Source organism: Scomber japonicus, chromosome 12, assembly GCF_027409825.1.
Source record: "Scomber japonicus isolate fScoJap1 chromosome 12, fScoJap1.pri, whole genome shotgun sequence".
Classification (NCBI taxonomy): Eukaryota; Metazoa; Chordata; class Actinopteri; order Scombriformes; family Scombridae; genus Scomber; species Scomber japonicus.
Window position 1 is genome coordinate 24,611,543 of NC_070589.1, and position 25,633 is coordinate 24,637,175.

The following is a 25,633-nucleotide window of genomic DNA, read 5'->3' on the forward strand; positions in this document are numbered from 1 at the left end:
TCTTCGTCTCGTCCTTCTATGAGATTTGGATTTATAATATTCTCCAAAATATTTACTATAATTACTCTATACTATATTGTAGCCTATATACTATAAAGTAGTAGCACCTCCATGATCAAAGTGACAACTAGCAACGTGTCGTCGCAGAGGAGTGAGAGGATCATAGAAACACACTGCTGCCTGTTGTGTGCCTATAATATTCCTATAATAGATCTATGATCATTCAGTAGCATCTGTGCTGCTGGAAATACACCTTCAGACCAAAACACCTCTGGAACAAAATAATTTAGACTAGACTTAACTACAGATATAGTTTTTACCATAAATGTTTAGTGTATCATGGAAGTGGAGTGAAACTGACTGCACTGTGCAGTCAGTTTTAACTCGAATTGTAATGAACTACAGTTCATTACAATTCGAGTTAAAATTTATACTGTCAAAACTAAAACGCCCACATCCACTAAAAAGTCTAAAAAGACTACACAACATATTATTTAGCCTAATAATAGTTCCATTAAATTGAAATTATAATATCAAGAATTAGGCTAGACCTATATGATAGTACTGCAGTCCTAACCCTCCAACTGGGCCAACCGCCTGTTAGAAATTAACATATCACCCACTGCTTAGATCTGACAACATATCTCTCTTGTATATCCTGCAATTACGACTAAAACTAAAAGATTTCTGTGTTTTTCAAATTTAGGCTGAAGACACATTTTTATTCCCTGGCCTTTTTTACCCACAATTTTTTCGATATATTGTCATGTGTGTAATTCTGTATTTGTCCCTTCTTGCTTATTATTGTTGTCGGTATACTTTTTTTACTCTCTAGTTCATATTTTAGTGTCCTTTTGTACAGTACTTTGGCCAGTTTAAGCTGTTAAATGTGCTCTAGAAATACACTTCCTAAAATTGGCATTATTCATTCATTTATTTAGGAAAGAAATTGGGCATGTAAGGGTGGGATATCACCTTCAGTATTATGAGAATGAAGCAGAAATGCCCATTTTGTTTACTACTGTACAACTCTAGCTGTTGCATGTCAGTGTGATTTGCTGGTTCAGATTGCTCCAGTTTCCCACGAAGTTCAAATTAAACCCACACCCTTGTTTATTTTGTTTTTTGGACCAATTTAGTTCAGGTCAGCCTTTATCTTGATCCCACCGGGCAACCGATATACAGTGTACAGTGAATAGAAAACACTGCAGCAATACTCAGACTCCATAAGAGTCTGGGACGTTTACTTTATTAATTTATTCACTCATTCACCCTCTTAGTTACTGCTAATAGTTTTCATTTTGACAATAATATTTGCTTAGCTGCTAAGCTGCTTAAATTCAAAGAGACAAATTGATGCTGATAACATTGAAGATTTGACTCAGCTAATAATTTATTGTGCTGTGAACAAGTGATTAGTTTAATATCATGGCGTGTGCTTGAATAAATCTGATAACTATTGTGTTTGGCTGTGTTATGTTTTGTCTGACTAGCTACTGATAAGCGCTGTGACCTGCCCAGCGACGAGGCGGGGATCATCTGGGACAGTATCTGCTTCGCCTTCCTGCTGCTGCAGAGACGAGTCTTCATGAGCTACTACTTCCTCCATGTGGTTGCAGATATCAGAGCATCACAGATCCTTGCATCCAGGTATAGAGCTGAAGCTGAGCCAGATTGCTGCAAACAGACACTGTAAACCAGGGAAATCACAGGCTTGGTACTGGACTTCCGAGATCTTATCCAGGGTTGCTGTGCCCCTATTCAGACCCCTCTGACATATTCCTACTGTGTATTCAACCTTTTGTCCTGTCAAAGACATTGTTAATGTTCATTTCAATTGAGAACTACAACGAAACAAAAGTGCTCAGATGTTTGCAAGTCTATTAAGATCAGGGTGAGAAACATTTATTCAGAAAGCAACATAACACATGAAGCACAAGATGGACTCACAGCGAAGACAAGAACAGCTGGTGATGATCATCAAGAACAGGGTAGTAAACAGCAAACTTTACTCCTCTGTTCATGGTCAGTTTAGAGGAGAGCTTTTGTCTTCTGTATGTAAAAACTTGAATTTTTCATTTGCAAAACAGAAATTAATGTGAAACATATGTGAAAAGAAACATGCAGTTCATTCCTTGACAATGTTGTTTCAATAAAATCCAACCTCTGTCGCTAGTTTACTCAATATATTTAAGTCATATTTACAGTTTGATAAAAATGCAAATTACTCGTTTTGGGGATTATTTTTGTGGCTTCCAAAAGGGGGCTTGACAGAAAGAGCTTGGGAACAATTGAGTTAGGGTAAGGTGTCAGCTACAGAAAGATATAGTTATATCTTTTTTAAATGTAAATAAGTAGTAACATAAGATAAAACCTGCACACTGTATTTTTTGAAAGTTTGATTAGTTACTGATGTGTGTCTGTGTTTCAGAGGGGCCGAGCTTTTCCAGGCCACTATAGTGAAGGCTGTGAGGGCCAGACTGGAGGAGGAGCACAAGTCTGTGGAGCAGCTGAAGAGACAGTGAGACTCTAACTTTAACCTACTTCGTGTTGTGTAATGCTGTGGCTTTGGTTTTCATGTACAACACTTAAATCCACTTTTAACAGATCACATTTGGACTCACATAACTTAAAATTATTCTGCAGTTGTCTTGCATTTTATTACATTAGTCAGCGAAATACAGCAACATTATTTAGAACAACTTCAGGATTAATCAAGATACAAGAGTTGTGTCTGACAAGTTAACAACCAAAAGAGGCCAAAGAGCATGCACAAAAATCTATGATTTCTATTTGTCAGTCAAGTTAAAAGTGAGATTTGTTTTAAAGATGTTTATTGATCAGATAAACTGTAAACACACATTTTTAAATACACTTCAATAAGAAAAATATTTCATTTACTGCAGTTTTTTATATTTCTACACTTTAAAGCAACGATAACCATAACTGGTTATGAAACATTCTCAATTTACTACTGCCTTTATGTGACCTACATAAGCAAACAAGAACATCAGCAAGAAGACTAAATGCCTGTCACAGATGGCACACAGACCAGAAGACGGCCTGTGAAATAAATGGCACAATTGTTAGCTAATTTAGTCTGTAAGGTTGAAATGAATGAATGAAAAATAAAGAGGAATCCCTGACTACAGCTGTTAAGTTGCACCTCAGGTTGTGAACAGTCATTGGAGGTAGAGATCACAGTGGACATGACTTAATACAAATGGCTTATAACATAACATTTATATTCAATCAATCAATCAATCTTTATTTGTATAGCGCCAAATCACAACAAAGTTATCTCAAGGCACTTTACACATAGAGCAGGTTCTAAACCAAACTCTTCAGGTTTTAACTTTAAAGAGACCCAACATTCCCACATGAGCAACAGTGGCGAGAAAAAACTCCCTTTTAACAGGAAGAAACCTCAGGCAGAACCAGACTCAGAAGTGGGCGGACATCTGCCTCGACCGGTTGGGGTTGAGAGGAGAGAAAGGAAGGATAGAGGAGAGAGGCACAATATTGACCTACCTTGCTACTGAACTATATTTTGCTGTCGGCTTATTATTATAAAGACTTTGTAGAGAATTTGTATAACTTTAGCTTTTTCAACAAAATTACTAGTACTGTACCTACCAACCAAATCTGTTAGTTGTATGTAGCCTAATTGTATAAATGGCACTAAAACAAGGTTTACTTTGTGTCACCATTATCATATTATAGTTATTAATCTTATGTAGCCACAAATGGTTATATTACATTTCCATTACATTACATTGTCTTTCTTTCACTTGCCTCCAAAACAAATGCATGTGCGAGCCAGATCAAGATTTTTATCCTCATTCCGAGAAACACTACCACTTTTGTCCACAGGGGCCGCCAAAATCAACATGAAGTGAAAGTTCCTTGTTGCTACTTTTAAATATCTGTTTGCGTGTTGCCAAATTCTTGCTGTGTTTGGTTGGCTTTCTCTCATTTAAAGTTCAAGTCTGGTGTTGTAAAAGAAAATCTCATGAAAAGACCAAAACCAACAGTGTATTGGTCTGCCTCTCAATGCCTTCCAACTTCCCTGCCTGTCTGTGGCACTCAACCCTAAGCCCATTTGTTCCTACTGAAGACGTTAAGCTTCAAAAACAAAGGTCACAAAACATATATATTTACTTGTAAAATGTTAAAAAGGCTCAGTAACACCCTTTAACAGCTGCGCCGTCTAGTCTTTAGTAACCGTTACTCAAACAGGACCAAATAGTATATTTGCAGGTGACTATTTTCAGAGGATAAATGCCCAATGACTACACAGGCAATACTTGTTAGTAGGGTAAATGTATTGTTGGTTTTGGTCTTCTCACTGGATTTTTGCACAGTAAGAAAAATAAAGAACATCTACAGACTTTAAGTTGCACTGACACATCATATAGTGCAAGAATAGAGGATTTGTATTATCTTTGATGAAACTGATTAGTTTCATTAAGCCTAATTTATTCCAGAGGTAGATAAACATGACTCAAAATGCCATTACAAAAACTTGTTTAGGAATAAAAGCAACTCCTGGCTCCATCAACAGTGTTTCCAGGAAGTTAGCTCTCAGTATATCACACTACATAAAGTCAATGTATTTACACCACTTACACTTACCTCAGGAGTTACTCATAACCACTGATAATATCCACTCATGCGCCCTAATGAGCACTCCACTCTTACATAAAGCGCACTAATTTCTATATGAAGCCTGGAGATGTTTATGGTCGGACTGGTAGGCCGTCATTGATGTTTTCCTGTGTCGATACTTTGTGTCTCTTTACCGTCTCTCTGATCTAATCAGGATGGATCGCATTAAGGTGAGGCAGCAAAAGTTTAAGAGGGGCAAGGAGAAGATGATAAGCCTGGTGCAGGAATCTGTAGATGGACAGCCCCCCGTCCAGCCAGTCAAGGAGGAGGAGGATGAAGGTATGATGAAGGCTGGCAGGGACCTCTCACTTGTGCAGTCAAAGTTTGAAAAAAAAAAAGTGGTGTAGAAGTAAAATGATTGCTAGTAGTGCTTAAGGAAGGTGGGTGAGAGTGTATTAATGCATTATGAACCTAATTAATTTCCATATGTTGTGTAATGATGTGTTTTTATTAGTATTTGATCTAAAGGAGCAGCCTCAAAGAGTAAAAATGTTCCTTTAAGTTTACAGAAGAATTGAATTGATTTGATTTTGATGTTTCATTGATGTATTTGTGAAATTTTAGGAGCACAACGAACGAAAGCCAAGACCAAAAAAAAGCAGTGGTGGAGGCCGTGGGTTGACCATGCTTCCAGTAGGTTGACCCCTCAAACCTCCTTTTATCTCTTCCTCCACTCTGATCGGCCTTTGTGTCCTTGACCAGAACGCTGAGGATTCCCATACTGGCCCAGGGCTCTGAAGGCAGCAACATATAGTAGTCTTTCCCCATCCAGACTTTAGTCATTTTCTGTCTCTATTTAAGGGCCCTTGTTGTCTGTAGCTCTCATGTAACTGTGCACTTGAGTTTAAAGATATATATATAAAACGGTGTCAGGGTTGCCTTAAATAGACACATGGAGATGGTGCAGAAAGAGAAAATGACTAATGGCTGGAGTTTGTACTTGACGTTGTTTAAACTTAATCATCGGTCTCACCTAAAGAGCCCACAGTAGAGAATCACTCTGTTGTAAAACATTTTCATGCAAAGGTATGAAGTCAAATCGCCTTTATTCTCAGTACTGGAATAAAGTATGAAGGGTTTGTTCATTCTTTGCCTGTAGACATGATCACCCAACAGGTTTTACCAAGAATTAAAAAAATAAACAAAAAAACAGTGATTGGAGCAGTGATCAAATATACAAATTTAAGACCTTTACAGTAAATACAGTGGTTGCCTGTTTGGTTTGAACTCATGTCTCATGTCATACTCCACCCCCACATGCCACTTCCAAATCATTTCTCCATTTTTATCTATCTGTCATTTGATGTTTCATCTTCCATATCCCAGCATCCTCCCTCACCTCCCACCCACTGTGGTTCTGTTCAAGGACATAAGCCAGCCTTGTCTATCCATTGCTTCTAACACTTAACTACTGTAGACTGGAATCACTTGATCTGCCAAGTAGCTTAAAGGCGACTGTGTTGCTGGAATGAGACTCTTTAATAGACGTTCTTCATTGTGCTTTGTGCTCATAGTTATATTAACTATACTAACATCATTTTTTGTGTGTATTTTCTGCATTTTCTGTTTCCTTCCTTTCATGGTTCTGATGTGAAGTGTGTCTAGATTCAGTTAAATGTTTAACATGCAGTGAGTTAAATAGAGTTTAATAACCAGTGGTTTGATGTTTTAAACATTTCCTGCTTCTTCCTTTCAGCAAGAGAATCGTCTCTGAGCCCCATTTTAATTAGAGTTGATTGATAATGATACCAGTATCGGAAATGCCTCCAATACTGCCTAAAATGCTGGATCAGGTATTGGCGAGTCCATTCAGTTCTCCAATACCACATGATTTATTAATACATTTTAAAGAAGTTTCACACCCAGATAAAATGGCAGTTTTCCTGGAAACCAATTATACTTTGCTGCTCCAAAACAGCAGCCTACACAGCAAACTGCACTGTGCAGCCACTGGCAACGACTGTTTTAAAGCGGCAAAAAACGATTTATCTCTGTTAAGTAGTGTAACGTTAGCCGGTAGCAAAATGTCAGCAATTTGGCAATGTTTCACACTGGGAAGTCCCGCCAGTAAAAAGGCAAAGTGTAGAGTATGCAGGGCTTACATTTTGAGGAGTGGCACTAGTCTTGCCTATTTCAACACCAGCAATCTTATAAAGCATTTTAGGATGCATAACGCAAATAATGCATACAGGGTTAGTATACAGCTGTTTTTTAACACAGTGGTATCCGGTTGGTACTCGGTATCAGGTAAGGGAATAGGTATCAGGAATTAAAGGTATCAAAGCATCTCTACTTTTAATGTTATGACTTTGCCCTCTCTTTGACTGAATGTAACTACACTTTATCCTCTGCCTCTCAGTGGTGAGAAGTGGAGAATATTACTTGTTTGAAACTGACAGTGAGGAAGAAGAGGAGGAGGAGGAGAAAAAAGACGAGGATCAACCAAAGAAGTCGGCATTTCAGGTGACTTCCAGTAGTGGAGCATTTTCCCATCAGTTCCAGGGTGAAAGAGTCTTTGAATGTTTCTCTGGTGCAGTGATTTTTATCCCTGGATTGTAGGTTTTCATCACTGAGGATGTGATATGCAGCAGGTGTGAAAAATAACACAGTACAGTACAGTTTTGAAGTACTGATACTTTGCTTGGTAACAGATTTCCTTTAACTGCATTACATTTCTGAGGAAAATATTATTACTGTACATTTACAGTACATTTAGTCTGATGGAGGTGGTTACTAATTATGTGCAGATTAATTTATATAGGTGTATATTAATTATAAGCATAAAATAGAATGTGAGGAAATATAGCTGACACATTTTTGTACCAATTCATAAATTTCTTCTTTTCATTTTGGACCTTTTTAATGGATCATTTTTGCTTTGTGGTATTGTTGCTTTTACAAAAGACTAACATTCAGGGGAATGAGATGAACTGCATATTAACAAGTATATAACCTGTATCATGTGTTATAAAACCCACTCTTTTCCATTGTCTGCTAACACAGATAACCTTTAATGTTTATTAATATGAAATGATTTTATACTAACCTTCTCCCACTCTGTCCTCTCCATGTAGCGAGCTATTGGAAAGTTTGTCTCTGCTGTTCTGGCTTTGCCCAAGTCTATCATAAAGCTGCCTAAAACTATACTGCAATATGTAGTCAAGGCAGGCAAGGTACTCACCACCAGAACTAACACTACTTGCTTTCTGCATGAACATCTGTGAACTCTGAAATAACAACTAACACGATAAGACAACTGCTTTTCCAGGTCATGATGGGTGTTCTGCTGTGGCATTAATAACTAAATATAAATAACAATAGATGCTTGGATCTGTATCACCACACTTTAAATCTGGCTATGTAAATATACAATAATTTGAAATACATAATTAAATATGACCTGGAATGTTAATACCTTCACTCTTTTTGCATGCTTTTTTCCGACTAATAGTTTGCATGAACTTAAAGTGTTATTCTGAAATAGTTTACAATTGTAAACAAGTATTTTATTGTTTTTATTTTCTGTTCTGACCTTTTCGTTTGTTTTTTTTCTGAGAGAAATTGTCAGTTATTCTCAATGAAGCAACAACAGAAATACTATTTAGTGTTTTGGCCTTTCCTGTGTTCTCTGTTTTAAACACTGTATTGGTGGTCGAGCATGTTTCAGTGCATTAACAAAAAACTGTTTATTCTTCACAATACTGCTTATTATTTTCAGAGGATGTTATTAAGTTGTTTTCCTGCCTTCCATGCCGCCATTGGCCACTTGTTTTATAGTTAACTGTGAAAACCAACTTGAAATGTTTAATAACTGGAAGATGACAGTTGGAGCATTTAAGGAAACTATTCACAAAGTGCACTGTATTTAAATACTTTGTCATCAGAAAATCAAACAAACATGCAGGCAAGCAAACACCAGGAGTTTCCATAAGCACTTTAATGCACTTCAAAAACAGCTTATAACTTTTTTAAATACAGGAGAGTATATCTTCACTATGTCAAGCCTCTGCAAGATGATTTTCATTCCAGTCTGTATAACCTGAAACCATTTGTTACCACAAAAGAAGGAAATAGTTCTAAAAAGTTAAAGCAAAGATTGGACAATGGTCTGTAGTGATATTATAAGTATAACTGATTCCCATTTAATGGACTAAAACCTGCAGAACCACTGTTAGCTTTTCCATTTGTCTTGTTGCTCTTACATAATTCACTGACTCTTCTTTACATCTTTTCGTTGTTACAAAACTGCTTCCCTCTGTTCTCCAGTTTCTTTACCACGCCTGGATCACAGACCCCAAAGCTGCACTGAGGGCACGAGGCAAAGAGAAGCGCAAATTTTGGAAAAAATATACCAGAGGAGTTAGACAGAGGAAAAGCAAAAAAGAGGGTAAGCAAAGGTCGAGAGACAAAAATGAACATTAGTTATGAATGGGTTTGAATTTCATGTTCTTGAGGTTTCTCAACTGTACTTCAGCAGGTCATGTAACCATAGAGGTCGGCGATCTGTCAGATGGCCAAGAAAAAGGAGAAGAGAACAAGAAGTCTAGTGGTCAAGGTTGGTTTCACTTCAAAAATAGCTTTATGAGATCTTGAAAGTAACTTACATTTGTGCTGTTTTACTTCTTGTGAGTCTGAACACACTTTACTACTTCACATGAAACACTGGACTAAGAGCAAAATGTCAAGAATCAGGCACAAAAGAAATTGATGATATAGAGATCTCTGCTATATTTGTTTTATGTCTTTCTTTGTCTGTGGGTCATCAAATGTGACATACTGTTATAGTTTTGGCATTTCAGATTTTCCCACTGCAAAGCTCAGTGCAGTGTAAGTGTTTTTTTTTAAGACCACTGCCCCATTAGCACTCACAAGAAGTGATGAGGGGAACATTTTAAAGGTGTGGCAGTGTGCTCCATCCTAAGAAAATTGTAAAACATTAGATATTTTGCCTTTCTTTTCTCTTTTTATATCCTTTGGTGGCCGATCTTCTCAACAGATTAATAGACTGAAATATACTCACATCACTACTTTCCGACAATTATCATAAAAATTACATTATATGTAAAAAATATATATTTTCATGGCCATCAGGGGCCTCCAAATGCAAGATCCTTTGTGCAGCCTAAATTGTTTTTATTGAGGTTATGAATAATATACTGTAACAACGTCTGTGTCATGTTCTCAGATAATATCATCAAGAGGGTGTTCAACATCATAAAGTTCACCTGGGTGCTCTTCCAGACGACTGTGGAGAGCTTCACCAAGTGGATGAATGACATGTGCAGGGAATACATAGACATCTCCACTGTGCTTCGTATAGAGCGCTGCATGCTGACCAGGGAAGTCAAAAAGGTACGTTATATTCCATACTGACACATCAAGGAAGATTTCTGGTGAATTCAGTGGTCATTAGTGTGATTAAGAGTAAATGATTAACCTCTCTCCTGTTACCAGGGCAACGTGCCATCCAGAGAGAGCATCCACGTCTACTACCAGAAGGCCATGAGGCTCAACATGTCCAGGCAGGCTAGTTTGGATCTGCTCAGCGAGGATGATTCTGCCTCGGGCTCCACCAGGGTCCGAAGAAGGCGAGGAGGCTACCGCATGGAGAGCCAGGACTCCACAGCATCCAGAGACAGCATGTCGAGGTACAAATGCAAAATGGGGAAATTAGATAGGTACTGTAGCCATCATGAATGATTTAGAGATTTGCAACCGTTAACTCACAAAAAATGAGTGACAGAATAAACCACCAGGGGCTTAATTTAAGTTATACAAATGTGAAAAAAGCCGTTAAAAATACATAAGAAAACCTACATTAACATTTATATATCCTGTCCAGCCATTCATTAATAATACCCTAACCCAAAGCCTCAGATTCATGTCTTGTCAGCTCCACATGAGGATACATGTTTGGCACAGGTGTTCTTAGGAGTAGTGTATATGTCATAATGTGTGCATAAAAGGATGATCAATCAAATTATACATTTCTCTTCCACGTCTGTTGATTTTTAAAAATCTAATTTTACTATTATTGCGAAATGAATCTTACAACCTTGGCCAATAAAACCAAAACTCTCTGCATGGCTTTTTATTCATCCATTAATTCAAATAATCATTGCAGCTCTAGTAGAGCCCCCGTGAAGTTCAGTTTTTTTTTGACCAACACTTTAAGGTCTGCATAGCAGCCACTGATTGTTATGTTATCTTCACACTGAGCCAGTTCATCCTCATTCTTTGATGCATCTCATGTTTTTACAGTCATATGATAATCAGCCAACTCATTCTCCAACTCAGTTTTCATGTTTAATTTGGGTTAAATGTTGTCTGTCTGTGTTATCTAACATACATCCCATCTCATCCCCCTTAACACATTCCACCTGTCACTCTCACCAACTCTCAGTGCCTGTACTGAGGCCACCACGCTGTTTTCTCGCCAATCCACCCTGGAAGACCTTGATGGTATGTCTGAGAAAATTCCCAAAACCAGTGAGCGAGCCAGGCCCACACTGCGTAAGATTTATGGTCTGGATACGTCCAAGTCATCCATGGAGAGCGGCAGCAGCTTCTTGTCAAGGTGCCCGGCCGCTGCATTACCCATATACACATCTGTGTCTTTTGGCAATGACACTGATGTGCACTGACACATTGACATGGTGCTTTTTGTTGATTTTTAACTGAAGTTGAAGCATTGCATGACGTCTTCATTATGTTTACATCCTTTCAAAAAACCTAAAAAAAAAATGCATGTTCTGTTTTTCATTATGGGCTTTTTCACCCAATTACAGTGATATAAAAAACAATGTTATACTGTATGGTCTGCTCCTCCACAGCAGTTGCCTTTCTGTTAGTCAGGGTTGAAATAAAAATCTTCAGAAAGAATTCATTCTGTGTACATTTTGAGACTTATTTTGTTCTAGCAGACTTCCATGTCTTTTTTTGAATCGTAAGAACATCTGAATCAACTAATCTGAATGCAAATTGACCCAAACTCTGATGTGTTTGTCTCCTGCAGTGAAGCCACCCAATGCATCACGCTCTACTCCAGACAGGGCACTACAGACACCATAGAAGAAGTGGAGGATGAGCAGGATCAAGGGGAGGACAGGCAGCAAGTCCCTTGGGAATCTCAACAGCTGGAGGAGAGTCAGGAGGTGGAGGGGGTTCCCTGGAGTGACAGTGAACCAAGGGAGACAGAGGAGGGGGAGAAGGAGGAAGGGGAGGAGGGGGAGAAGGAGAAGGAGGAGGAGGAGGAGGAGGTTGAGAGGCAGGAGCAGGAGGAGGAGGAGGAGGTTGAGAGGCAGGAGCAGGAGGAGGAGGAGGAGGAGGAGGAGGAGGAGTATGGGGTTGAGAGGCAGGAGATGCAGGTGAGGCTGGAGAGGCTGGAAGGTGAGGAGGGACTAGAGGTACCACAGGATGAGGAGAGAGAGGAGAAAGAAGAGGCTCACTGGGAGTCTTTTGGCCCAGATGAGGGTCCATCCCTCAGGCTGGAGGAGGCAGATTCTGCCCAGGAGAAGGACTTTGTTAGTGAGAGTGAGGACGGAGGAGGACAGCAGGATTTCATGCAGACCGAAGGACGAGCAGGGCTGCTGTACACGCCTGATACAGACGCATCCAAAACGTCTGACGCTGAAGTGCCTCCCAGCTACAGCAAGGCGGTCAGCTTCGACCGTCTGGAAGTTAGCGATGACGAGAGCGACAGGGACAGGAAGAGGCGTATGATTATGACCTCTGACAGCCGCTCAGACAGCAGATCCGACATCATGTTGCCATCTATGACCACTGAGCTGACGGCCAGTGAACTCCTGCTCAACAAGTAAGTCCAAAAACAACTGAAGCCTGTTTAGCTTCAGATTCAAGTCATTTGTCTCAGATGCTCTTGCTGCAGATTCAACTTTATGATTTAAAATGAACATGTGGTTCATTTTTAAAGCTGTAAGGTGGATGTGCTGTCCAAAGGTCTGAGGATTGATCTTACTGCCAACTACCGAAAGTCACCATTGATTGCTCTGTCAGTTTCTTTGTCATATTATCTTTTTGTAGATTTTTTGGTGCATTTTATTTATTTATTAGACAGTGACTGTAAATGAAATAGAGAGAGATGCAACAAAGCTCTCCAGCTGGACTGGAACTGAAGTCATTGACCCTCATGTTGGTCAAGCCACTAAACCACAGAGGCTTCCTGTTCTTAGTTTTGTTTATTTTTTCGTGGATGTTATCTGATTTATATCATGACTTTGTACAAAAATGTACAAAAAATGTTGTTAACTTAAAAAAAAAAGAATTATTATGGCTTTGGTGCTGAATTTCTGCTCATATGAACAAACTTCAGTTGATCCCAGCTACAGTACATCAAACATGTACACTTGCACTGCAGCTTTACAATTTCACTGGTTAGATATTAGATACTAAAATGAACGGCTGCCAATCCCACAACTACAACTACATAAATATATGTAGAAGGAGACAGACTTACAGGTCAATTTCCCTGAGGAAGTCTGAGATTGAGGTGTATCTGTGAAACTGTGATGTAGTATGATTTATATTTTATTTACATTGTAGTGCAGGCAGTAGTCATCATTGGTCATCTGCAAATTTTAATTTTATGGATTTTGATTAAAGAAAACTATAAATATTTTGTAGAATCAGAAAACTAATAAAACCCTTAATCATTCTTCTCTCTGTCTGTTCAGGATGTTTTATGACGAGGAGCTGGATCACTCAGAAAAATTCTACCAAAGCCAGCCTCTGATCCTCCAGCTCTGCTACGCCCTCTACAACATGCTGGTGGCCCACTCGGAGATGGTGTGCTACCTCGTCATCATCATCAACCACATGGTGTCGGCCTCCTGTGCCACGCTGGTTCTTCCCATCACCATCTTCCTCTGGGCGATGCTGTCAGTGCCGCGGCCAAGCAAGCGCTACTGGATGACCGCCATCGTCTATACTGAGGTACAGATGTGAGGATGTGATGTCCAAAACATTCAGGATTATCAATATATCTCCATTTTAGTTTGATTCCAAAGCTTCATCTTGACCTTTAGTCCTGAAAGCTTGACTGGTGTTCTTGTTGTTGTTTCCCTCCAGGTCACGATCGTTATCAAGTACTTCTTCCAGTTTGGTTTCTTCCCCTTCAACCAGAACAAGATAGATAAGAATAAACCGTATCACCCTCCAAACATCATTGGTGTAGAGAAGAAGGATGGTTACGTCCACTACGACCTGGTCCAGTTACTGGCTCTCTTCTTCCACAGATCCATTTTGAAGGTGTTGCAAAGTCACAATATGTCAAACTAAACAGTTTCGCACACAATCACACTAGTTAGCTCTTCACTGAGATATAACTCTTCTATATAGGCTTCCCTTTAAGGCTGATGCCAATATTTTAGCCATACTACCAGCGTGGCTTTATGGATAGCATTGTCGACCTGTTGGTCCGTTCAGACTGAAATATCTCAACAACTATTTGCTGGATTGCCCAGACATTTGGTCCAGACATTCACGTCCCCTTCAGGATGAATTGTAATCACTTTGATGATCCTTTAACTTTTGATCTAGTCCAATCACCACGTCAAAATTTCAATTTGTCCAATGCTTTGGTTTAATACCTGTAAATCTAATGATTTTCAAAGGTGATAATACCTTATACTTTGTGCGTATATTCAGTAACTTTAAAATTGTCTATAATAATATATGATACCATGAAATTTCAATAATTCTGTGTCTTTTTGTAAAATGTGTTCTTAACTCACTAGAAAAGTATTTTGAAACATAAAAAACTCAAACATTAATTCATGAAATGCTTGTGGTAAAACTATAAGAACATAAAGTAGTCATAAAATAAGATAAAAATGAAATTGCACTGCTGGTATTATTGATTTAATTATGCATCTCTGGTCAGTACAGTCCTCAATAATATCAGCTTTTATTAACACAGGCTGGCTTATATGCACTATCAAATATAAAAGACCAGTATTGACTTGATTCAGAGGAATGTCCCTTTTCCCTCTTGTCTTTTTTCTGTCTGTTCTTCCTTCTTTTCCTCTCTTAATAAATGAAACAAACTCAAGTGCACACTCTAACGGAATGAAATATAACACATTCTTGCTTGTTTTACTTCTTCTTCCACTTCCAGTGCCACGGTCTGTGGGACGAGGACGACCCCAAAGAAAAGAAAGAGCCGCCTCCTCAGAGTGAGTCCGAGGACGAAGGAAAAGACAAGGAGGAGAGTGAGGTGTCTGAACCCGCCTCATCACTGATCAATGAGAGGAGAGGCTCCACTCATACTTTGAAATCTATGAACTTTGGGACCTCTATAGATTCGGGGCACGTCCAGGTGCACTTCCCGCAACAGCAAACCTACCAGCGTCGCAAGAGTTCCAGCGGAGGCTCACACATTTCTCACCGATCTCTGCACTCCTCTGCACGATCGAAGAGAGGTGAAGGCCTTTTGTTAACTGTTGTTCTATGGTTATAGGATTCAATTGTTTAAATGATAGTTTTATTTGAGCTGAAACAATTAGTTGATTACTGGATAGACACCTGCTAGTTTGACAATCCATTAATTATTTCAGATGTTTTCTTATTCAAAAATTCAAACAACTTGCTGGTTAAAGTTTGTTGCTTGTGAGGATTTGCTGCCTTTCATTTACATTTGTGATAGATGAATGAATATGTGTTGGATTTTGTCACAAGTTAATTTCATTTCATAGTGAAAAGGATACATAAAAAATGAAAATAATCAGCAGATTGTTCAATTACGAAAATAATCATTAGTTGCAGCCCTATAGTAAATAATGAATACCTCATGAATGATTAAGACAGTGGTTCAAAACACCAGAATAAATGGGAGAAATCATCAATTAAGACTTTCCTTAAACAAAGCACTAAAAAATCAATAATGATCATGATGACAATAATACATAAAATGAATTGTTTGGGTATGCATCACAAAAACCACAGTTTCCTGTGATCTCTAGCCTTGACCCTTAGATGAGGTCTTTGTTTGTGGATGCCATGCCCTGTCAGTGACTCAACGCTTTGCCACGGTTCATTTACAACTTGAAATGTAAATTATTTCCTCAGGAAGTACCACTTCCCGCAACAGCAGCCGCAAAGACGGCAGCGAGGCCGGCGTCCAGCAGAAGACGCGCAAAGAGATGATCATGGAGAAGCTGAGAGAGCAGCTCTTCAAAGGAAAAGCTTTCATCATAAAACGGTATGATGTGCAGTATTTGATTCAAGAAAGTTGAGGCAGCTGCACTTAAACTCCACCCACAGCAGCTTCCTGACCCACAGACATGGCCGTAATTATTCTAGGAAGTGCGTAACTTTCTGAGTACAGAGGCCAATGATGAGAAGTGCGATTAGGAAATGTTATAGAACAATAATGGAAGATCCACTGGAAAATCATATCCTAACCGTACGCCAGCGAAAACCTTTCACAGACCTGAATTTACAGTAGATCTTTCATTACAACATTCCCGTCAGGCCAGTCAGTGTAATTTTTATAAGTGCTGCAACAGAGGATCAAAACATGTTATTGGTCTAAATTTAATCAAAATGGAACAAGTGGTTTCTGAGGCATTACGTCTAGGAGAGACCTGATACTGCAATCATTTAGGTTTCATTAGACTAGTGGTGTCTGACCTTTCATATGTGGTATATTTTACAGACTGTAATTTTGTTTTATGTCACTTAATTAGATTTACACATAACACACATTTGTCAAAAAGAAGAAAAATAGTGACCTAGATAAAGATAGAAAATGAAATCAAACATACTATAAATAGCATCCAAACATAATTATAATCTTTTGCAGAAATCTCAAGCTTGACACAAGATAAAGACACAAAAAGTTTATTCAGTTTATTTCCATAGTTCTGTCGGGGTGTAACAACAAAAGCACAAGACCCAACTGGACAATTTTCCCCCTTTTATTCACTCGTAGTACATTTTTTAAAACTCTTTTATAAAAAAATAAATGTCTGTTGTTTTTAGGTTCATGGAGATATACATTCCCATGCGGCAGTTCTTCTATAACTTGATTCATCCAGAGTACAGTGCAGTGACAGACGTGTATGTGCTGATGTTCCTCGCTGACACCGTCGACTTCATCATCATCGTGTTTGGATTCTGGGCGTTTGGTGTAAGTGTCAAATTTAAATTAAGTTAAATATATCCAACCCTGAAAAAATCTGTTCTGTTTTCTTCATAAATACAATAACAGCAAAAAAACTGAATGAATGGTTGTCTTTCTCATGCAGAAACACTCTGCAGCAGACATCACTTCCTCTCTGTCGGAGGATCAGGTGCCGGGACCCTTCCTAGTCATGGTCCTGATCCAGTTTGGGACCATGGTGGTGGACAGGGCCCTCTACCTCAGGAAGACTGTTATGGGCAAGGTCATCTTTCAGGTCATCCTGGTTTTCGGCATCCACTTCTGGATGTTCTTTATCCTGCCAGGAGTCACAGAGAAGTAAGAACTGCGTCTCACCTCACTGTACATATATTCAATATTTATTAAAATATCAGTGAGTGTCCTGATTCATCTAATTAAACTTGAATATTTTGAGGTGGCTTTCATCTCTCCCAACTCTGTCTGTTATTGAACTAATAAAGAAAAACAAGCTGAAAATGTGTCATAAATAATTCTCTCTGAAAGTTCTCCATGTCTTAAAGTCCCTATTTATACCATGGCTGATTATTAATGAGGGTGTTTTTGTTCTACTTTGTTTGGCAATTTAGAGGTGTGAGGGTTTTTTATGCTGCCTATAAATATCATTCATGTTAAAAAAAAAGAACCCACTAGATTTTATATCCTTTAATTTTAGGAGTCTAACCCTAACCCTGTCTCATCTCTTTTTCTTTTGCAGGCGTTTCAGCGAGAACACAGTCGCTCAGATGTGGTATTTTGTCAAGTGCATCTACTTTGGCCTGTCGGCCTATCAGATCCGCTGTGGTTATCCCACCCGCGTGCTGGGAAACTTCCTCACCAAGAGCTACAATTATGTCAACCTCTTCCTGTTTCAAGGGTGAGTTATGCTTTGAGAATATCATTTCTTCCAGCTGGGCAAACAGGTCCAAGGCCCTTTTCATGTCAGCGTGTCAGCCAGCTGCTGCGGAGAGAATAGAAAGAGACAGACGCTGAGTTATTTGTTTCAGAAATGTCTGAGCAACAAGTTTATTTAAGAGGAAGTTAAATCATTAGAGTAATTTTTTTTTTGGGAATCTTCATTTGTATATAAAAGTATGTCGAACCTCACCGTAATGTCACATTTAGTGCTGAAATCATTTTATAAAACACATTAATCCACAGAAAATTACCTGCCAACAATTTTGGTATTTGAATAGAATTAAATGGCCATTTCCTGCGTTTTTACATTTTATATGCTGAATGATGAATTGATTCATATAAAAAGATAAGTGATAGATAATGAAGATAATCATTAGTTGCACCCTTAGCCATCTCATCTTCTCTGATCATCTCTAATGCACCTTAATCATTTGATTTTAGAGCTTTACAGTTTGTCAGGGCTAATTTGTCAAATCCAAACTTCTGACTTGTGAAGCCCATAGTTGATTGGAAGTCTTTGAAAATCTTTCCAAAAAACTTTGGATATCTCGACCTTGGAAAACTTTAGGCTGCATTTGAATAAAGGCTGTTCTTGAAAACTGCCCATTAAGTTATACATTTTTTTTTTCAGTTTCAAAAAATCTGTCATGTGTAAGTAGACGTCATACACTGAATTACAATGAACTGTACTATATAAGGACATTACTAGTTTATCTTGCGAGGCAGCTGGATGTGCACGATCATGTAAGAATTCAGGTTTCAAGTTATGCACTTGTGTCCGTGCCACCTGTGGTTTGGACGAATCAGCATCTTAGGAGTAACAAACCATCTGGCACATGAGGTTATGTCATTGTAAGCATGCAATAAAATTACATTTAGTGCATAAATCTGTGGCCAGCAGCAATAAAAAGATAAAAAACAAGATAATAAAATAAAAACAAGATAGCAAAGGTAAAATAAAAGATAACAAAAGCTGATAAATAATTAAAAGGTTAGTAGATGTATGTATGTAATAAAATGTTGGAGTGCATTAGCAGCAGTTGGGGAGTGGGGGGGTTGGGTCGTAATATTTACGGTCCTCTGTCCTCACCAGCTATAGGAGAGTGGGCGCTGATGGAGACTGCAGCTCTGTTCTTCATTCTGTTTATTCAGGCTTTGATGGCTCTGTATCTCTTCCTCAATAGCAAAGGGACAAACAGACCCTGTATTATGGATCTTTACTGATGTTGCTAACCTTCTTTTGTAGACTGCTACCACACACTTTTTACCACCTTGACCAAGTGGTAAAAAGTCCTTCCGATTCTCTGCAGTAAAACTGGCATACCACACAGCGGCATAGTAGCAGAGGATAATCTCGCCTGTGGTGCTTCTGTAAAAGTTTATTGGGAGCTGAGAGGGAAGTTTGGCCTGTTCTGGGTTTTCTTTGGAAGAAAAGACTCTATTGAGCTTTCTTCACAAGGTGGGAGGTATTAAGGGACTATGAGAGATCTTTTGTTGTATGGATTCCCAGGAATCTGATGTCATTGACACTCTCCACCTCCTCACCATTGATGTGGAGAGATGGATGTGTGGTCGTCTTGGATCTCCCAAAGTCCACAATAATCACCTTGGTTTTAATGGTGTTCAGGACTAGTTTATTGTACCAGATGTTAATGTTCAATTATTCTTATTGAATCTTCATCTTTGTGTCATACAATCATTCAAACAAAACAGAAATATATTAAAGTGCTTAAGTGTATTAAGTAAGTGTTACGCAAAATAAAACATGTTCCATATTTCAGATTACTCAAAATAGCCACAGTTTGCCTTGATGACAGCTTTAAAAACTATTGGCAATATCTTAACCAGCTTTATGAGGTAGTCATGTGAAATGGTTTTCAATGAACAGGCGTCAAAAGTTAACTGGTGGAATTTCTTGCCTTCTTAATTTGTTTGAGCCCAAGTTGTGTGATGCAGAGGTTTTTTGCATACAGCAAATATCCCTCCATCTAATAGAGTAATCCACATTGTAACACAAAGTACAAGTAAAGAGAAATGACAGTCCATTGTTAATTGGAAACGTGAAAGTTAGTCAATCTGGACATTCAAGTGAAGTCTCAAAAACCATCAAATGCTATGATGAAACTGGCTCTCATGAGGTCTGCCCCAGGAAAGGAAGACCGAGAGTTACGTCTGCTGCAGAGGTTCATTAAAGTTACCAACCCCAGAAATCACCAGTTAGTGGCACCTCAGTTTAGAGCCCACATCAGAGCTTCCCAGAGTTTCAAGTGGTAGACATTTAACTGTGTGGGGACTGTGTGAATTAGGCCTTCATGCTTAAAAAATGTTAAAATGAGTACTCAGTATACATCATCATCATCATCATCATCATCATGTGGCTGTTTCTGCTTGTAGTATTCCTTCATTATTTCTAACTCATCTGCTGAACAAGGAGTTCTAAATATACGTCCATATCTTGTGTTGACTGGTTTTTAGTGCCACTATAACGAGGCTCTGATAATTCAGTGAGGAACACATCAAGATTGTGTTATGGTTGCTATAGATACAGGTTGTACTAGTGTATAAACGAAGAATAACACAAATCACTGCTGACATAAGAGATCCTGCTGGAGACATTTTTGAAATTGAGTTTCATTTTTTGATCTTGTACACAAACAGAATGAGTCTCTATCATGGTTATTTAAGTTTTAACAAATGAGGTCTGAATGAGGTCTGTAGAGGTCTGTAGAGGTCTATAAAACATAAAATTTAGGGTCAATGAGAAGGAAAAAAATCATGTTTTATATTGTCATGGCCCCAAAGAAAAAAAAAAGATTTTTTTAAAATAGCATTTTATCGGTGTGACCTACATAGGGTTAACATGACTCTGATATGGCTGCCCCTCGAACTCTTCCAGAAAGCTGATCAAAGGCCTTTAAGAGACAGGAGCTAAAACTGCCTTTTAAAAGACAGCAGCTGAACTAAGGGGCTGCATAAAGGGCCAGTATAAGATAAATAGGAGGGGTTTTTTAACTTTTGATCTGGAAATGAGCATAAACGGTCCCCTTCAATAATATATCTTGAATGTGAAAGTATTTTATTTTGCCAGAATAACTAATTCAGGTCTGTTGTTTCCAGTTTCCGCCTGGTGCCATTCCTGACGGAGCTGCGAGCTGTGATGGACTGGGTTTGGACCGACACCTCGCTGTCTCTGTCCAGCTGGATCTGTGTGGAGGACATCTACGCTCACATCTTCATCCTCAAATGCTGGAGAGAGTCTGAGAAGGTGTTTATCATTGTGGCATCAGTCTAGTGTTTGAAGAATCACTTTCACAGTCAAACTCCTGTCATGTTGGTATTCTGGCTGAAGTTTACTCTTATGGTTTGTCAGAGTACTTTTTTTTCTTTTTTTTTTTACAAAATTCTTCATGCTTGTGATTGTTACTTCATGACTTTTGCAGGTAAATTCCTTTATTTATTAAGAATTGTAATACAAATTTAAAAAGTTTCTGGAGTTCACTGATAATTAGATAAGAAGAAGGCCATGTTGCTTTAAGTGAACTTTGAGTCTTTTTCCAGTTCATTCAGAAAGTACCTCCTGTCCTAAATGTTTTTGCTCCATCTTTCCTGTTATAACCGAGGTCTGATTAGGTCTACTTCTAATAGATTGTCTTAGTTGTTGTTGGTATTAAAAGCATGAAGCCTTTGCATCATGTCTGCTGAAGTAAAGATGGAACAAATGTTTAGGAGGACTTGATTCGGAAACACTACATCAAAGCCAAGTAATACTTTCCCCTTCTGCACGTCTCTACATCGACCTGTCCTTTATCTTGTCCCTCTGCAGAGGTATCCCCAGCCGCGAGGCCAAAAGAAAAAGAAAGTAGTAAAGTATGGGATGGGAGGGATGATTGTGATGCTGCTGATCTGCATCGTCTGGTTCCCGCTGCTCTTCATGTCCCTCGTAAAGTCTGTAGCTGGAGTTGTGAACCCTCCGCTGGACGTCTCGTTCACAATCACTCTGGCTGGCTTTCAGGTGTGAGAACTCTTTCTTTCATCAAACCATTTTACGGCGAAACAAGCTTGCCAAGTACTTTCCTGACTTGAAAGAGACAAAACAGACACTCTTGCTCAAAGCTATATCCTTTGAGCTCAAGTAGATCTCGAAGAAGTAAATCTGTGGCTCTTTCCACAGCAAGGTCGAGTTTACGTTTAAATGTCTTTAAGTAGTACTTTCTCAGATTGATTGTGTAACTGGGACAAGTTGCATTCACTGCTCCTGGTTCAGCAGAAATTAAACTGTAGATTATATTCTACAGCTATAAAACTGAAAGGAAATGTCACATACTTTGATCTAAAGACTATCATAGTATTAATTTAGGAGCAGGATACATTTTTTTATCCTTCATTGATTGTTGTTATTATTCTTATAGTTTTTTTCCTTAAAAGAAACAAGTAGCTAACACACAAGCATTAGAAGTGTGTTTAACCTTTACAAGACTTTGTTAATATGTATACTGTATTTTTTTTCTCTTCTCACAGCCCATCTTCACAATGAGCGCTCAGCAAAAACAACTGCAGGATGTGACATCAAGCGAATTCACAAAATTTATTCATACGTTTAGTAAAGATGTAAGTGCAATATACCCATTTAAGATGCCAGTTGTTGTTTTCTTCTGATATAAACTCAAAGATATCTAACCGATAAATGCACAGTACAATGTGTCAGTGTGTTTAGATTGCTGATTTACTGTATTGAAAAAGAGGTGTGGGGATTACACTGAGAGCATCAAACCAAACATTACTGCTACTAATAATGTGTCTTTGTCTGTTATGACCTGATCTTAGACCAAGTCATAAATACACACCTGTTGTCATATTGCCCAGAAGTTGAAGTTTGTGTAGGTATTTACTAAGGATAACTTTCAATTTTTTAAACTCATTTTATAGTCACTAAGATTTCAAATTGACTAACTTAAGCTTCCCCTAGTTGTCGTATCAAAAGACACTGTCACAAACAGCAATGCACACGCTAGTTTGAACTAAATACTAAAAAACAAAAAAGGTAATGTTTATTGTGATTCCTAGCATGCTAACATTATGCTATTTGCCAACATTATAATTATCAGTTAACAGAAAGTACAGCTGAGGCTGATGGTAATAAACCAAAGTAGGGCTGCAACTCACGATTATATTCATCATAAATTATTCTACTAATAATTTTCTTGATTAATCAATGAATTGTTAAACCTATAAAATGCTAGAAAATAGTGAAAATTCTGACCACAATTTCCTAAATCCCAATCCCAAGGAGATTTCATCAAATTTGTGGGTTTGTCCGACCTACAGAGAAAAAACTAAAGAAATGTACTTTATTATTAGATAAGCAACATAAGTCAAAAACAAGCAGAAAATCATCACAACTGAGAAATAGAAAAGGCATTTTTCTTCAAACTGATTTTATGAATTAATCAATTATTCTTCATCAGTCACTTAAGAGATTATTGTTTCTGCTCTAAAACAATGTACAGTATTTGACCATTTGAAGATGAAAAGTCAGGGAGCCTCCAAAGTTATTACACTTCATCCTGTTGGGAACGTAGAAACTGCAGTCTATCCTGTAGCTGTTGAAAAATAAATGTCAAATTGGTGATGGAGTGAGATGAAAAAGTGAGAAGATCACCAAAGTCTTTAGGATACATTGTCTAGGGAACATGGACTACTGTGCAAAAGTTCAAAACAAACTGTACAATATTTATTCAGAGAAATGTCTCAGTAAAAGAAAATATATATCTCAATGAGATTCTGCTTACTGTATGACTTTATGTTGCTAGGAAGCCTTGCAGTGGTTGGAGGGCTACATGCCAGATGACCTGATCATCGCTGAGCTGAAAGGCAGCTCCAACTCTCTGTGGACCATCAGTCCACCTAGCAGAACCAACCTGATAGACATGTTGGGATCGGAGGAGGATTTCCCCATCACCGTGTCCTGGTCTGTGCAGAGGTACGCAACGACAAGATGTTTGCAGATATATCCTTCATACATTTTTACCATCAAGTGTATACCTGTATGTGTAGTGCTAGTAGTGATAGTACAAACAATAGGAAAACATTTATTTATGCCAACTCAACTCAATAACTAGTATAATATATTATAATAGTAAAACTCCCATTATTTAATGCCACTTATAGTTGTACACTGTTAACTGAATAGTTTATTTAGTCCCACAAGAGATTACAGCACACCAATATGTATTAAACATCAGAAATATGACATCCTCTGGTCACACATGTACAAGAGAAAAACATTAATCAAAATATTACAGTATACATTCATCTATTTATTTTCAGGTAACATGTTAATGTGTAAAGTTTCAACAATATTTTTGGGTCGATGTTGAAGTAAAAATATTGATATTCACTTTTTTGTATATGGTTTTCAGTATGTTTTTCCTTCCTCTCCTCTTGTGATCACAGAAACCTCACTCTTGGTGCCAAGGCTGAAACAGCATCTGGAAAACGAGTGACGTCTCTTGACCAAAAAACAAGGCAGGACCTCATAACGCTCCTAAATGGGACAGGAAGTAACTCACAAGTGTGAGTATCGTAGCTGCTTACTCTCTCTCTTTGCACTCTTCTGCTGTGCTGTTTAATAATCAGGGGCTAGATTTTCCTTTCAGTCACAGACGACTCTGATATAGCTCACAAAATGTTGTAATTTAGATCATGTTTTTATTGTTAGCAGTATAGTTAAGTAATAATAAGACAAAGTATGGTGTGCATGAGAACAGGTAAATCTTCATATGTCATATATGTATTCACAAACCCCCTCAGTCTTAGATTAGAGATCAAAGAACGTAGTGTTAATGCCATAAGTGGACTGAGGAAATGTAAGAATTTAAACCTGAAGTTTTAATTAAAGGCAGTGCTTCCTATTTTAATGATGAATATGAACTTTAAGAAGATTTATTCATATAGATAATTTGTCATGTCACAGCGTATTCAGATATATCTCATATCGCAAGTTAAAGGAATATTTTAACATTTTTATTATTTGTGCCCGAAGATGATTAGCCTAGTTCCAAAATGTGCCTCTTTAACACTTTGGTTTGGTTTTAGAGGAGAAGGACAATCTGTAACTATTTGTCAGCCCAGCACTTCTGTGAACTTTAGATGCTGGGAAGTCACTGCACATGGCTATTGTTCAACAAGAAATACTTACAACATATTAAATCCACCTACTCTGTACTAATTAAACAAACAAGCTGTAATGGGTTAATTACTGATTGCTCCATACATGCACAGTGGTATCCGGCTTCTCATTTAACTCTTAGAAAACAAAGAAGTGTTTCCTAAAATTTTCTATTTGAGACTTTAATATGAAAACTAAGCAATGTAGAAACCACAAGCCTGTTGTTAACAAATATACACTTATTATTTTTCATTTTCATGACTTTGCTCCAACACATTGAGAAAAGTTGTAGACATTTTCCTCTCTTCCTCTGCAGAACCCTGGCGGACATCTTCCCTCGTTATATTCGTGCCCCCAGTGACGCAGATGCCAAGCCCGCTGAGCCTCTTTATTCAGGTGAACTTTACAGTTTCTGTCACAGTATGGATTAGTCTGACTGTGTAGCTCTTTTTGTGTAGTTGTTAGTTGACTTGGTGACAGCAAATATAACTCAGTAGCCTCTAAAGAAAGTGAAAATTCTCTTTTCAGTAACTTGACATCTAGTTTTAAAACAACTCTTGCAGGAATATTAATCTTTGAGTCATCCTTGGACATTTATTCATAGCAGTCACACATTATTGAAACCCCTCTGAGTTGATTAAGGGGTTATTCAGATCACCTGTTGCCTCTGGTGTGAGGACTAGCTCCCGAATAGTAATTGAAAGCAGCTGGATGCATGGCCC

The 25,633-nt window shown here is 38.2% G+C and overlaps 1 protein-coding gene across 1 annotated transcript in view; it reads left to right on the top strand.

The window, feature by feature from the left end:
* LOC128369236 (piezo-type mechanosensitive ion channel component 2) overlaps positions 1-25,633 on the top strand; it is a 91,087-nt gene that overhangs the window by 61,481 nt on the left and 3,973 nt on the right. Inside the window, 25 exon segments of the mRNA XM_053330241.1 lie at positions 1,494-1,650; positions 2,432-2,521; positions 4,823-4,947; positions 5,233-5,301; positions 7,028-7,131; positions 8,935-9,055; positions 9,143-9,223; positions 9,854-10,020; positions 10,123-10,316; positions 11,072-11,245; positions 11,684-11,960; positions 12,075-12,484; positions 13,362-13,620; positions 13,756-13,935; positions 14,804-15,107; positions 15,754-15,886; positions 16,669-16,816; positions 16,935-17,146; positions 17,544-17,702; positions 20,861-21,008; positions 21,567-21,755; positions 22,262-22,351; positions 23,554-23,723; positions 24,197-24,316; positions 25,228-25,307. Of these exon segments, the coding sequence (XP_053186216.1) occupies positions 1,494-1,650; positions 2,432-2,521; positions 4,823-4,947; positions 5,233-5,301; positions 7,028-7,131; positions 8,935-9,055; positions 9,143-9,223; positions 9,854-10,020; positions 10,123-10,316; positions 11,072-11,245; positions 11,684-11,960; positions 12,075-12,484; positions 13,362-13,620; positions 13,756-13,935; positions 14,804-15,107; positions 15,754-15,886; positions 16,669-16,816; positions 16,935-17,146; positions 17,544-17,702; positions 20,861-21,008; positions 21,567-21,755; positions 22,262-22,351; positions 23,554-23,723; positions 24,197-24,316; positions 25,228-25,307 (4,161 nt within the window).